This window comes from Perna viridis, chromosome 12 (assembly GCF_037379345.1).
Source record: "Perna viridis isolate PV_CMFRI_1.1 ecotype Kerala chromosome 12, ASM3737934v1, whole genome shotgun sequence".
In the NCBI taxonomy this organism is placed as follows: Eukaryota; Metazoa; Mollusca; class Bivalvia; order Mytilida; family Mytilidae; genus Perna; species Perna viridis.
This window is the reverse complement of record NC_142456.1, coordinates 29255166-29269838: the sequence shown is the minus strand read 5'-3', so window position 1 is coordinate 29269838 and position 14673 is coordinate 29255166. Positions and strand designations below refer to the sequence as shown.

The 14673-nt window shown below is 35.0% G+C and overlaps 2 protein-coding genes across 3 annotated transcripts; both read right to left on the bottom strand.

Annotated features, from left to right (window-relative positions):
* Positions 1-2708: 2708 nt before the first annotated feature.
* Positions 2709-8006, bottom strand: LOC148601941 (uncharacterized). Its single transcript, XM_088554407.1, has 3 exons — positions 7902-8006; positions 5312-5610; positions 2709-3708 (listed from the first exon to the last, which is right to left on the bottom strand). Exons 1-3 carry the CDS (start codon positions 7931-7933, stop codon positions 3047-3049), a joined length of 993 nt encoding a protein of 330 aa, XP_088410533.1. The 5' UTR covers positions 7934-8006; the 3' UTR covers positions 2709-3046.
* On the bottom strand, positions 5472-14658 carry LOC148601940 (uncharacterized). Of its 2 annotated transcripts, XR_015916980.1 has the most exons (6): positions 14435-14658; positions 13072-13279; positions 12395-12482; positions 11086-11780; positions 8013-8062; positions 5472-5610 (listed from the first exon to the last, which is right to left on the bottom strand). XR_015916980.1 is itself a non-coding variant. In XM_088554410.1 (4 exons), the coding sequence occupies exons 1-4, from the start codon at positions 14446-14448 to the stop codon at positions 11131-11133; spliced, it is 960 nt and encodes a 319-aa protein (XP_088410536.1). In that variant the 5' UTR covers positions 14449-14658; the 3' UTR covers positions 10507-11130. The 2 variants fall into 2 exon arrangements, 1 of the variants encoding a protein (XP_088410536.1); XM_088554410.1 differs by lacking the exons at positions 5472-5610; positions 8013-8062 and having other exon boundaries at positions 10507-11780.
* Positions 14659-14673: the final 15 nt, after the last annotated feature.

Below are 14673 nucleotides of genomic sequence, written 5' to 3'. Positions count from 1 at the left end.
AGAGCTGTCTCTAGATATTTCATGCAGGCCCTGGTGGATCTAAATATTTTATAAAACTTGTATAAAGCAATCATTTGCCTCTCAATTATTTTTGCCAAATTTTTACAAAAGGGTACGATAACCCCCGAAACCATCCTGATGTATCACCCACAGCATCGTGTATTGTTATAACGGTTACCGCCTCGTGACATCGGAAGCGTGGAGATGGCAAATAGAAATAAAATTTTGCTAAGACGATGGCACAGGAATTTCAATAATGCATTCCTCATGAATGGTGTCATTACAGTTTATCGTCTTGTGATATAACTTTTTTGTAATAATCATTCTTTTTGGCTATTTGGCCACGTGTTATGATAATAGAACTGCAGGTGCCCCAGGGCTTTAATGTACATGACTACTGATTCCTGCACCATATATAATTGTTTAAATTATATTGTGGCGTTACGTTGGCGTACATGTCTCTAGGTAACAAGATACTAAGCGTTTTTTCATGACACATAGGTGTCTATGCGATAACCTGTAGCCAGACAGTTTCGACCTACAGGTCGATAAATTGAATTTTGACTTAAAATTTATAAGCTTGGAAATTCCTACTAGAATTAAGTTTATAGTTCAATTATGCAATATGTCGGAGAGGTCTGTGTTCTTTCATCTAGGTGTCACATGTTAACCGACATTGAACCTAAATACGCAAACAGACACCAAAATTCATAATGCAGTACGATGCATCATGAATTTTGGTGTCCGTAGTTTTTAATGAACTTCGTAATTATAGTCCAATGTTAACCATTAACAAAGATAAACTTGTGTTATGATACATGTATGTTTCAATTCGACCAACGTTCCTATTAATCCATATTTTTGCAATCTGACGATTATTTCAGGAACAAAAATTCAAACTGTTGATATAAATTGATTCAGTACTTTGTACTTTGATCAGTATTACAAGACAGAGTTCGGTGATCCCCAATTTTCTTATTTGAAATATGATTGAATGTCAAATAAGTGTTCCATTTATGGGTTCTATGTGCCAATTCTCTTTTTTTCAAATATGAAAGAATGTCAGTTAGTTGTTCCTTTTGTTTTAATAGTTTGCGGATTATTGTGAAAATTCCCTTCAGAATCCATATAAAATGTAAAAAAAATGCCTTCATTAAGGCTCAATTATTTTGAATCAAGCTTGGTGACCTATGATATTTGCATTGTAATTTTCTTAAGTATGTTCATGGAAGGTCATATTTGAGGAAACAACTAGAAAAATCTATCTACTAAAAATATTACGTACAATCTGCCCACACATAAACTACAGAATAAAAAGCGGACTCCATTAATAACTTGGAATATGGACCCTGTGCACTGGTAGGGTAAGCATCCTATACTTTTCTAGCAACAACCGCCGAGTTGCTCATAAAAAGTCGTCTAGGGTAGACGAAAAAGAAAAAGACAACTACAACACGGTGAACGAGTCGGTTTTCGTGGTGCACCTTTAATTTTGTAACACCCCTAGTACCTTTCCTGCCGGTATACCAATTCACAGTTATATGTAATTGAAATCAAGTTTGTTCAGGAGTCGACTCTGCTTTTCTAGAAAGAAACAGTTTGCTCTTAAAAGCTGTCAAGTCCCGTTTAAATAAAACTTGGAGACAACCACTTTGTGACAAAATGGTTGAGACTGACACTTGTTTTATATGAATTTATTATACAAGGCAACAAAAGTACATTTTTGTAGTAACTGCAGGACTATAGAATTCCATGAACCAATAAAGCGTTGCCATTATTTGGATGAAAGTTGACATTCTGTTTAATACATAAATAACCACGTGACATTATCTAGATTTTGATTTTGTTTGAGCTAGTTATTATTATTATTATTATTATTGCTCATTTAATTTGCTTGGAAGGTTTATATATTATCCCGACGCAGTCGGTGTGGTATCCCTTTTTACCCTTTGACCTTAAGGATGCTCTTCTATGGAAACGCAAATCATTTGATCGCAATTATATTTCCCGATTGATCAAATACTGCCAACTTAGTGGCGTTCGAAAAATCTGTATCGATTTTTTTTTTAAATTGCGTTCGAAAAAAACAATGGAAAATTTGAAATTGCGTGCCATGTGGTTTTTTTTTTTTTTCTTGAAAGAAATGTAGAAGCTTAAAAAAAGAACAAAATTTTACTGCGTCGGGTATCTTTTTTATAAGATAGTACTTGTTTTTGTTTTGTCAAGGAAACCGATATAAATATTGACAATCTATATTTAAAGAATAAAAATATCATAAAACAAACAATAATAAAATACTGTGAAGATTTAATTAATAAACAAAATGTCTTCCATGATCGATAAATTTGTCAAGTCAACTTCCTAAACCCAATAGAAACACTACTCTAAATTATCTCTGAAACCAATTGACACTTTTGTGCTAACGTTGGGGTAGTCGATGAGCATACGTAGAGCATATTCAATATACACTTCCGCGAGAAAATTATTTTGTTCTACCCAAGCTCTACCTCGCGGAAGTGTATATTGAGCATGCTCACGAACTTACCACAAAAGGGTCTATTGGTTAGGATAAGTGATAATAATCTTATGATAGAGAAAGGAAGACATTTGAAAATGAATAGGAATCAAAGGCTTTGCTCTAATTGTAATGCTATAGAGAATAAAGGGCATTTCTCACTTGAATTCGATTCAAATTAAAACTTAAGACCCAGATTTTTAGATTTAATCATTGATGAAATCTTTGCATATACAGGAAAAGCGTTATAAATTATATTTATACACTGTAATTTTTTTGTATATTACATCCATCAACGCCAAAGCACGTAATTAGGCTAAGTTCCTTTAACAAAAGGACAGGGGGCTCTTAAATATGTACTTGTTTATTAAAGTGTAATAAGGTATATGTATATTGCATTTGTCTGTAGATTGTTGTTTTCGTTTGCATTATTTGTACATGTCACAAACATAAATATGTATTTTTCTTTAACAATGTCTCAGTATCACTCAGACCGATTTTTTTTTGTCGTATGTCATTTGAGGTTTTGGATTATTCTGGAAAAAATTCTGGGATCGGTGGGCCGTTAGATAAGCCGTCTTCAAAGTCATACTCCTCGACACCCATTAGCAATTTGGCCTCTTTGGTTTTTGCGATGTCCGGTAAGTCTTTCAAAAGGTTCGTCTTAGATTCGTTCGGATATGGCCGAAAAGTTCCAACGCCACGCGATGGCCAATGCGTTGTCAATAACAACTTGTTATACGCGTCTTGTTTTGTAGCAATATCATCTGGAGTTGCCCAAAACGCAGGAGTCATGCACACAAACACAACATGGCGCCATCTGTCCTTGTTTGGTCGGCCAAATTCCGGTTTAACATTGTCGTGAACTGTTCTTGAGTCCCATAAAACCATTCCTCCTTTTGGTACTGGGACTTTTGTCAGCTTGCATCTTTTAGCTTTTGTGTACCAATCTCTTTCTTTAGAGTTGAGCTGATAATATTCACAACTTCTAGTTACATTTCTATAATTTGTTGGGAACGCATCGTTGAAATTTTGTTGTTCTTTGTGGGACTTAGCTAAAACTCTGAAACAATGATCTGTTTCTGATGCTTCTTCTAGGTAAATCGCGCCCTGGTACGCGTGGACACCTTTTCTATGAGCTCCTTGGTCTAAATGGAGCCAATATTGCCCGGGTTTGGCAAACATCTGTTTTTCTGAGAAATAAACATACATAATATGTATGAGTTTACAATATGCTAAAATACATAAAAGTCATAAGTTACATTTTCATGACAATTTTTAAAGGATACCGTATTAGGTCAGTTTAAAAAATCTCTTGTCTTATATGTTGCGCATACTAATGATATGGGTGTAACTTTGCAAAGATTGTAAATAATGACGCCGAAGTGTTATTCTTTTCGTGGTGCCCCATTATGTGTTTCCTATGATGTCTTGTCCAAGGATTTCTCTACGTTTGTACCCCATTATGTGTTTCCTATGATGTCCAAGGATTTCTCTACGTTTGTGCCCCATTATGTGTTTCCTATGATGTCCAAGGATTGCTCTACGTTTGTGCCCCATTATGTGTTTCCTATGATGTCCAAGGATTTCTCTACGTTTGTACCCCATTATGTGTTTCCTATGATGTCCAAGGATTTCTCTACGTTTGTACCCCATTATGTGTTTCCTATGATGTCCAAGGATTTCTCTACGTTTGTACCCCATTATGTGTTTCCTATGATGTCCAAGGATTTCTCTACGTTTGTACCCCATTATGTGTTTCCTATGATGTCCAAGGATTTCTCTACGTTTGTACCCCATTATGTGTTTCCTATGATGTCCAAGGATTTCTCTACGTTTGTACACCATTATGTGTTTCCTATGATGTCCAAGGATTTCTCTACGTTTGTACCCCATTATGTGTTTCCTATGATGTCCAAGGATTTCTCTACGTTTGTACCCCATTATGTGTTTCCTATGATGTCCAAGGATTTCTCTACGTTTGTACCCCATTATGTGTTTCCTATGATGTCCAAGGATTTCTCTACGTTTGTACCCCATTATGTGTTTCCTATGATGTCTCTACGTTTGTACCTCCAGTTTTATAATTTTTTTGGGGGTCTATTGAATCAAAAACTAAACGATGTGATGTTTAGTACAAAATGTTCTATATAACAAGGGTTATATGAAAAACCACATGTTAATTTCTGTTTACTATGATATTTTAAACAAACTTCAAAAATAAAATTTAAGTAAGCTTTCCAACAATGAATCACATACCGCATGCATGATTCTTAGCTGGAGTTCTACTTAATTAAACAGCTGACTGCACAGAAGACCTTTGGTCGGTAAGCGCGCGTCCCCAAATCCTATTCGGCTAAGCGTTGTCTCATTAGAAATTTAAGCCTCGTTAAGGCCCTTTTTCATCCAATGTTAACTTAAACAGACATTTTTTCCTTGGCCTAAGGAACCATTGCCGATAGTAGCGAACGACAAAACTGTTAGGGATACAATACACTTTGTGGAAAATTTAGATGAAATGCAAAGTTATGAACCATTTTCGGAGAGGTGCGCGCCCGCCATCCCCACCTACAAGTAAACTCGTCCCTTGAAAATGTAATCAAGGGAACCAACATTTTAGCAGCAAACAAACGAATGTAATCCAGGGAGAAAGACCAGATAGAGTAAACAAACACATACACAACAGAGAACATAAAATAACCAAAATAATACATACAAAGTAACAAAAGTAAATGACCTGGCCAGCGAAAGCTACATTTTAATAGTTGTTCAGAAAAAGTTGAAAAGATGAATTACCTGAATGTTCTGGTGGGTAAGACATAGCAACACAATCAACACTAGAAAACAGTTTGTTCGTCTCCCAAATTTGTGCAAAAATATCTTTGACTTTCAGACGAACACTCCAACTTGCTTTAAAATGTCCAATTCTATAACCCTGTATCAGAGATTGGCAGCTCATGAGAGACACTCCGCTCTCTTCAAGACCAGTAAACCATTCCTTGTACTCTTTAATATGTTGGTCACACTCCTCCAGACTAAGTACATTTGGTAAAACTGCATAGCCATTTTCATCTAAACTCTTTACAACGTCTTCCCTGTAAGAAGAAATTAAACATTCCTTCAAACTCTCAATGTATGACTTATGAACAGACGGACGGACGGACATATGTACAACTGCTTATGTATCGATGTTTCGTATATAGATGACTTAAGTATATATAAAACTACAATGAAGGATACTTGGCATATGTTCTTGCTTTTAAATAAGTTGAAACCGGGAAATAAATGTAAATAATAAGCTTCGCGGGGTGCAGCATAATACGACTGAAATGGTCGAACCCCGAACAGTTGGAGCATGTTTGTACACAATATTAGTTTTTGACACATTTAAACATAAGGACTTGCAAATCATTATGGACACAAGTGGTTTGGACACGATGTAACGCAATACTTGAAATTCAATCTAGTATTTTCAAAATCAGTCAAAAAAATAAAAGTTTCTACGGACGACGACGGTAGTGCCATACCAATATATGTACGACCGCATTGTTTTTGTGGTCCAATCAATACATGTAAGAAGTGTGCGCGTGTCATAAACGGAAGTCGCACACTCAAAACATTTAACCTACAATGTCGGAACAGAGTGCAGGGTTCTGTTTGACTTAGACACATAGCCTAATAACTAAAGTACTCCTCTGTTTAAGAATCAGGCAAAATGTGCATAAGGTGTGATACATGAAGAAAAAACGACAAAAAGAGATTTTATGGCATTAACCAAGTCTTTATACCTCATAACCTCTAGAAACAACAATTAAAGTGTTTATGAAAATATTGATAGATCAAATTTAGTTGAAATGCACTATGGAAAATTTTCCAGCACTGTTTCTCTATATAAGCAGTCAATAATATCTATGTCATAGATGTTTCAGGATACATTTAAATAGCTTTTCTGTTGTTTTCTAGATGTATTGATTGTATTCGAGGCATAAAAGACCAAACTAAAAAAAATGATGTGCCACCCAATGCCTAATTCTTGCACAGAAACGTACTTAAATATTCGAATATTCCGACACAATGCTAAGGCGTAGTGAACTGATAACATGACTCAATAGTCAGAGCTTACGATTTGTCCGACTATACTGTATGTGCTTGGAAATGTGCTGTGTAACAAACGCATACACTCCTCTTAAATATCAGAATTTATTTATCAAAACATCATTCCTAGTTGCATATGCAAAAATCTGCTGTCTGACCCCTATGTTCTATTTTTAGTAACGGCGACCATGTTTTAACCGATCAAAAATCCAAACGGTTGTTTTGTTAAGGAGACCCTAAAAACAAAAATACCAACTTTCACTGAATTCTGTACAGTAGTTTTTGAGAAGATTTTTGAAAGTAATAACATCAAAAAACAGAGAAAAACGTCCAAAAAGGGCAATAACTCCAACATGGGTCAACAGATTTTCACCAAACTTTAACCACAGATAGATCTCATCATGCTGAATACTTTTATTCTATGTCAGAATTGGCTAAACCTAACGATTTTGGAGATATATGCAAAAATCTGCTGTCTGACCTCTATGTTATATTTTTAGTAACGGCGGCCATGTTTTTTAACCGATCAAAAATCCAAACGCTCGTTTTGTGCAGAATACCCTAAGAAACAGTCTTTATAATTTTCATGCAAATTTATTCTGTAGTTTCAGATCAGAAAATGTTTTAAGAAATTGTTAACGACGACGACGACGACGGACGCCAATTGATGGAATATCTCACTTGACCTACGGCCAGGTGAGCTAAAAAGTCGATTTTTGGGGTGTGGCCCCTTTGACCCCTTATAACCAATAAAAATATCAGAAATCTGATTTAAAAATGTAGGCAGGGATTTTTTAAAAATTGATTTAGCCTTTGCAACAACGAGGCTACAAAGACTCAGGCCCCAATGTTCTAATCCGAACAATCATGTTAACAAGGGGTTGCTAAGTTAATATTTCCCTGGAGTTGTGATTTGTTAAAGCATATCGTAGCCACTAGAGAAGAAACTGTGTACTGATTGAACATATACAGATGGAAATATGTGACAGCTCGCTTTCCCTTCCTGTTACACATGTAGAAAACATTTTTTTCCAAGTCACATATCACCACACGTGAATGTGGTTCATATTCGATCATTTTCCGTCTCAAAACCAACAACGGCTTTTCGAAGCCATTTTCACTGCGGCGGACGAAAATCACAAATTCATAAAATTTTACGCCAGGTGAGTTCAAAAGGGGAATAAAGGGTCGGTACTATCTAAGTTGATGAAAATTGATATAAAAAATTGGCTACAGTGGGTCATATATAGTTACAGGTAGTTCCCTAAAATCAAATTAAATCGGTACTGACCTGTTAATCTGTATCTGATAGTCATTCGCCATTACATTCGTTACTACTAAGTAAAACTTTATCTTAGTTTTTTTTTACTACATATATCACATTTCTAAAAATAGCTCTTACCTCTGTAGATTGTCTTGCACTTCCTTATTTGGTCATGTGGTTTGTTGTTCCTATGAAATAGAAAATTGAAGCGTCACGAACTACACATTGGTATGTAGTAGACATTTTTCTTTCAGTTAAGGTCATTTTCAAAATAAATTGGGGAGGGGGGCTTCGATAGGCGCTTAGTATACTAGTCCTTCTTTTTAAGAAGACTGAATTCCATACTATCAGGGGAAAATTATTTGATATATGACATAAGCAACATTTAGCAAGGAGGGGCGAATCAATGATTTTAGGTTAGGGGGGCATAAGTATAAATACAGCCATCGAGCTAATGAGGTAAGACATTTTTGCGGGGGGTGGGGGTAGAATTTCGAAAAATCATGATTTCATGCAAAAAAAAGTTTCCCCACTTTCAGGGGGAGCTTACGCCGGGTCCGCCCTTTCATTTTGTATTTGAATTTCTCGTTGTTTACTAAGACCAAGTAACCTTAAATGGTAGATTCTCATCCAGCCTTCACAAAAAAATATGGGCCATGTGGAAGAATTTTATTTTGTATTTTTTATTTCTTTCCAGATATTTGCTAGCCTAATTTTAGCTATTTGAAGTATTTAATGTTCTAAATCCATAGCTACATCAGTTTCAGAGAAGAAACATCGTTTTAGTAACAAAGAAAATGTAAGATTTGTGTTGTAGTACTATCTCAATACTAGAAACTGACGCGAAAAAAATCCTGGTTTTGAAATTCCCGCATAATTATTTTTTTTTAATTTTGTCATTTTTTTAGGGGCGGGAGTGGATGAGAATCTACTAATTCATTTTATTTGGCCTAATGCAATGTATTGGAAGTGGGAAAAGACAATTATCTACAAGAGGGAAAATATAGAAAATTGTCCATACTGTACCTTTGACTTTATTCTTCCATTATGATTTTCAACCTAGCAAGTATGACAGTGTGTACGTCAAGAAATTTAATAAAATACAATACTATAAGAAAAAGCTTCGTGGAACGCCGCATCATACGACCGCAGTGGTCGAACCCTGAACAGCTGGGGCAAATGTGGACACAATATTAGTTTTTGTCACACTAAAGCTTAGAGACTTACAATTCATTATTCATTATGGACACAGCAACTAGTTTGGACACCATTTTACACAAAATTTGAAATTCAAATACAGATTTTCAAAATCAGACCAAAATGTTTTTAAAAAGTCGATTTTTGGGGGTGTATTTTGACTCCTTGTAACTCGAAAACTAAAGAGATATTTGAAATCCGATTGAAAAAGGCAGGCAGGGATTTTCATAAGGAATCCAATAATAAAATGAAATTGGACCAAAAATAATCAAGAGGCTCTCAGGAGGCTGAATCGCTCACCTGGTTAAATTGTTGTCTTTCAAGGACAATAGCTTTAACAAGGTGTTATAAATCAATTTCGACTCAAAGAAGAGATAACATTAAAAGTAGCAAGAAAACGTTGAAAATGGACAATCATTCCAACACTGCTTAACAGATTAAAACGAAAATTTTAACAGATATATCTCATCATGCTGAACACTTTAACCCCACATTAAAATTTTCTTAACCTAACGGTTTGGAGATATATGCGAAAAACTACTATCTGACCCCTATGTTATATTTTTAGTAATGGTAGCCGTGTTTTTTGACGGATCAAAAATCCCCGCATCAGTTCTATGCAGGATACCCCAAGGAACATTCATTCCAAGTTTGGTTCCCATTGGTCAAGTAGTGTCAGATGAGAAGATTTTTGAAAGATAGTTGTCATAGCGGTACGAGTTCGAGTCCCGCGGAGGGAACAACCAAATATTCGCTTTACAAATTTGACAGTTCTAACATCGTTGGGAATTTTTCAGAACCTTCTATATATATTCTATATATATGTTGTGTACAAGTTGTAATTTTTCGTACAAAATTTTCGTACATGTATAACTTGTGTGACCAAAAAATGCAAGTTATAACATGTACAAATTTAGCCTGTATATGTTATTTAACATGTACAAAAAATAATTGCCAAAAAATGATTTCAACTTGTACAATATTTTCAAAATAACATTAAACTTAAATTTTATGTATGCTGAGTGACTAAACAATGATAAACGTATATTTACCAAACACGTACATGATGGATTTACATTTGTACTTATCGCTGCAAGTTGTTGACACATGACACCTGGAATTGTACATCACTTTCATTTTTCTGTACTGACACCTTCCAGTCTTACAGTCCTTCTTATAATTACAATACAGGTGTCCATGTCCTCCACTCAATGATGTCTTACTCACGATCTCTCGCACCGCATTCATTCATAGGAATATTAGACACACCAAATGTAGCATTAGTAAGACCTACAAACCTTTTTTCCTATCTTATATGACCAATGTTCATTTATTACAAGTACAACACCTCTTATAATTCTAACGTCAGTTGGACCATTATGTACGGACGGAACTGGCAATGTTTCATTATTACCAACATTAAGGACAGTATGGGTTCTCTTTTTTTTTTTTTTTTTTTTTTTTTTTTTTTTTTAAGGTGTCAGCTTGTATATGTACAAAATTACAACTTGTACACAACTTATATATTTAAGCGTCACAAACTACACAATTAAGCAGATAAAATGAATATATTTACACCTTTTTTCCGATTTACATTCATTCTGTTAAGGTCAATTTGAAAGAAGGGGAGGCTTCGATAAGTGTTTAATTTTTAAGAAGACGAAATTGAATACTACCACGTGAAAATTATTTGATACATGACATAAGCAGGTCTAAGTGATGGTAGGTGTGCCCCCAAATAATATTGGAAAAAAGTTTAGAGATTTAAAATTTAGAGTGAAAAAAACACTTTAAGAAAGCATAAATTCTTTACTGGAATTAAAATTGTTCATATAGTATGGAGTAGGCATACCGAACACATCATTTCTTTTTGACCAGTTAAAGGTTTCTCGGAAAATTGGTTATACATAGGAACATACATGAGCAATACGATGTCAACAGAGAACGTTGACTTTATTATTAATTTGAAAGAAAATTCATTAAAATATATGAATTATTATTAAAATATACAGACGTAAATGTGCAGAAGTCACGCTTGCACCAATGCATGGTCGATAAGTTATCTCCAAAGAGGCGGGGGCGGACCATTAGGCTGCCCATCGTTGAAGTTATATGGAATCACACCCATTAACTGCTTGACTTCCTTTGATTTAGCAACTTGTGGTAGCTTTTTTATAGATAGAAATTCATCACATTTATCCTCTGAGCTAAATCTCCGTTGCGACTGAGACGACCAATGACTCGTCATTGCTAAATCGTTGTAGATTTTATTTTTGAAAGCTAGATCTTCTCCACTGGCCCACTGCGCAGGCGTCATGCTTACAAAAGTCACGCAACGCCATCTCTGTGTGTCTTTCCGTCCGCTACATGGTGGTGCATTATCATGAACAGTTCTTGAATCCCAGACGACCATTCCACCTCTTGGGACAGGAACAAAGGTAATCGGACAACCCTTCTCTTCGTACCATACCCGATCTTCATCTTTCAGTCGGTAATGGTCAGCTCTTTTAGAGTGTTCTCTTGCGGGAGCAGATGCAGCGAAAAATTCCGAATGAAATTCATGTGAACCTTTCATGACTCGGAAGCAGTAATCTTGATCCGTTGTTTCCTCGACGTAAACTGCTCCCTGGTATGCGTGGAGATCCTGACGCTGAGCTCTTTGGTCCAAGTGTAACCAGTTATCATCTGGTTTTCGAAACTCTGAATCTCCTGTGAAAACGATTATCATAAAAAATGGTTTCACGTGTTTCAGTCAAAACATCAGCTAAAGATACATGGTATATGAAAATTTTAAATGCACAGATAAATAGGGACAATGAACGAAAATTATATTGACTCCTTGTATCCCATTCTAAATTTAAAATTATTGCTTTTTAATAAAATATCGATTTCTATGATTATGTTCTTAATTAACACACCCTTTTAATCTGACAGGATCCGCAGCCGGGGAGTGTTGCTGTGATAAAATGCTATATAATTTTCATTCAGTCTCATTTATCAAAGCTTGAATTGAGTTTTATTTTCTGTAGTAATGAGTGCATTCGAGAACCCTTAATTATAAACGAACTTTTTAATAAAAGAGTGTAAACGACGTGATGAGCTCAAAATATTTCTAACGGAAGTGGCGTCTGCAGTTGGGATGTGATTGCTTGAATTTTTAACGCACACGCACATTTTCGGAAGTCTCGCATGTTCCTGTTGGTCTATGCATCAACGTTATATATATATATATGTAGAAACGTAACGATGCATTATCAATTAAGTTATATGTTATTTTGAGTACAAATCATAAGCATTGCATAATAATATCAAATATACAGTACCTGATTCTGGTGGCTTAGATAAAGCAATACCGTCTACACTTGTCAAGAGTTTTTTTGTTCCCCACAACATTTCAAATACAGTCTTTACCTGAGGAATATATATATGTATGTAGAATTGAATTCTGAAGAAGATGATTAGGAAAATAAGCAATATTATTTAATTACTTTAAACCATGAGAAAATATGTTTCTTTGGTTTTGCACAGGCGATTCAAACGGGACCGTAAAGTACAACCCCTTATAAAAATAATTAATATGTACGTCCATTGAAAAGTACTCTGGTATAGTTCAACTGATAATCAAGCAAACATTTTAATAAGCATTATATTATTAACACAAGTGCATATGTTTTTTTTTTTCATATGTTTTACCCCTTTTGTTACTCTTTTTTGTCATTCATATGGCTTTAAATCAACCCTTTCACAAGACCATGGTTACAAAAAGATTCAAATTCTAAAGCACTAATTCGTTGTGTGTATGTTTGTGTGTGATTGCGTGGTTATTTTGTAGTCTGTTTGAAGCAATTCTAAATACATAGTTAGAACTTTCAATACTTTTTAAAATAAGACACAAGTAAACAGCATGTTTTTTTTGGACATAAGTATGTACATAATAGCCTAGGACTTAATTTCCCGTTTTCTGGTACCCGATTCTAAAAATAGAAAGAATAACTATTACCTGTAGTCGAATCTCCCATGTCGTGCTGAATTGTCCAACCCTGTATCCCTGTATGACGGAGTGTCTCTGTTTCATTCGTGGAGTATTATCTAAAAGCATTTGGTACCATCTCTTATACTTGTAAGAGTAGTCAGTACATTGCTTCTCTGTCAGGACATCTGGGATCACAGCAAACCCGTTCACCCGCAGACTTTCCATTACTGCATCTCTAGAAAACAATTATTAAAGAATTCAAAGTAATTTTTGTCAATAAGGTCAGACATCGTGTAGTATAATAGTAGGAGGGTAAATGATTGTAGAAAAATAAGAGTTAAGCACCTAAATGCCATCTTCTGCCACTTTAATAGCTGTTCTAAATCGCAAGGTATAACAAACCGTTTGTTCCAGGTCCGTACGATACTCTAAACAGAAACATGAATAAACATACAAATAAACGAAAGAAAGCGTCCTCCCTTTACACGAAATTCTTCAAATCGTTGCGTTTTTAAATGATCGTTAGGGTTGGTTCTTGAAAAATCAAAATTAATGTACTTTCTTTTAAATTATGGGGGAGAGGTGACTGTCCCTTCCCATTCTCAGTCCGCCATTGATCTACATGACTGTACAGGGTTTCTTGCATAATTGATCCCTAATCATATGCATGTAGACTTACTAGAGGAAAATGGTCAAAACACAAAGATTACAAATCGTGATAAAATGTTGAAAGCTTGGTTTTTATTGTGGGGGTGTATTTTTCTACGGCAGTCGTTCTAAAAATTCAGGAAGGGTTAATCCAGGATTTTGGTTAGGGGAAGTAAATATAAATTACAACTAAGTGAGACTATTTTTTTTGTGGGGGTAGTATTTTGAATATCATGATTTCATGCAAAATAAGTTTCCCATTTTTAGGAGGAGTTTACGCCAGAAACCGCCCGTTAAGAATCCGCGTTTGGCATTTTAATTTTGTTTTTGAATTCCTTGTCGTTTAAACTTAAATGGTGTACAGATTCTCATCCAACCTTCACAAAAATATGGAGCGGGTAGGAGAAGTTTTTTTAAAATTTATTTCCAGATATTTGTTAGTCTGATTTTAGCTATTTGAAGTATAGACATGTTCTCAGTCCATAGCAACATCAGTTTCAGAGATGACACGTAGTTTTAGCCACCAAGATTTGAAAGATTTGTGTTATACATGTAGTATCTCAATACTAGAAACTGACGCGAAAAAAATCCTGATTTTGAAATTACCGCTTCCCATTTTTGCTATTTTTGTCAGGAGTGGATGAGAATCTACTAATTAATTTTAATTGGCCTAATGCAATGTAAATAGTCGGACAATTATCTTTAAGACTATAAGAGGGTGAAGATAGAAAACTGGCTATACCTTTGTTCCTCCATTTTGGTTTTCAACCTAGCTAGCGATGTGTCTAATTACCGTGTGTACGTCAGGAAATTTAATAAAATACAGTAAATTATTAAATTATATATATACTCTGTGTACAGCCCTACAACGTTAGCGTAATCTCATGACATGAACGATAACAACTGTTTCACAACAATTAGAAATAGGTCGATATAATTAATCATTTTAAAAATAGATTTTAAATCTTCTGAACTAGTACA

Coding starts and splice junctions, on each gene's coding strand:
- LOC148601941 (XM_088554407.1), bottom strand. CDS start 7,933: ATGGCGAATGACTATCAGATACAGATTAACAG. Junction 5,611..7,901: donor TATCAGATACAGATTAACAG/GTCAGTACCGAT, acceptor TTCTTCTTACAG/GGAAGACGTTGTAAAGAGTT. Junction 3,709..5,311: donor TTACCCACCAGAACATTCAG/GTAATTCATCTT, acceptor TTTATTTCTCAG/AAAAACAGATGTTTGCCAAA.
- LOC148601940 (XM_088554410.1), bottom strand. Junction 12,483..13,071: donor CATGGGAGATTCGACTACAG/GTAATAGTTATT, acceptor TATATTCCTCAG/GTAAAGACTGTATTTGAAAT. Junction 11,781..12,394: donor ATCTAAGCCACCAGAATCAG/GTACTGTATATT, acceptor TCGTTTTCACAG/GAGATTCAGAGTTTCGAAAA.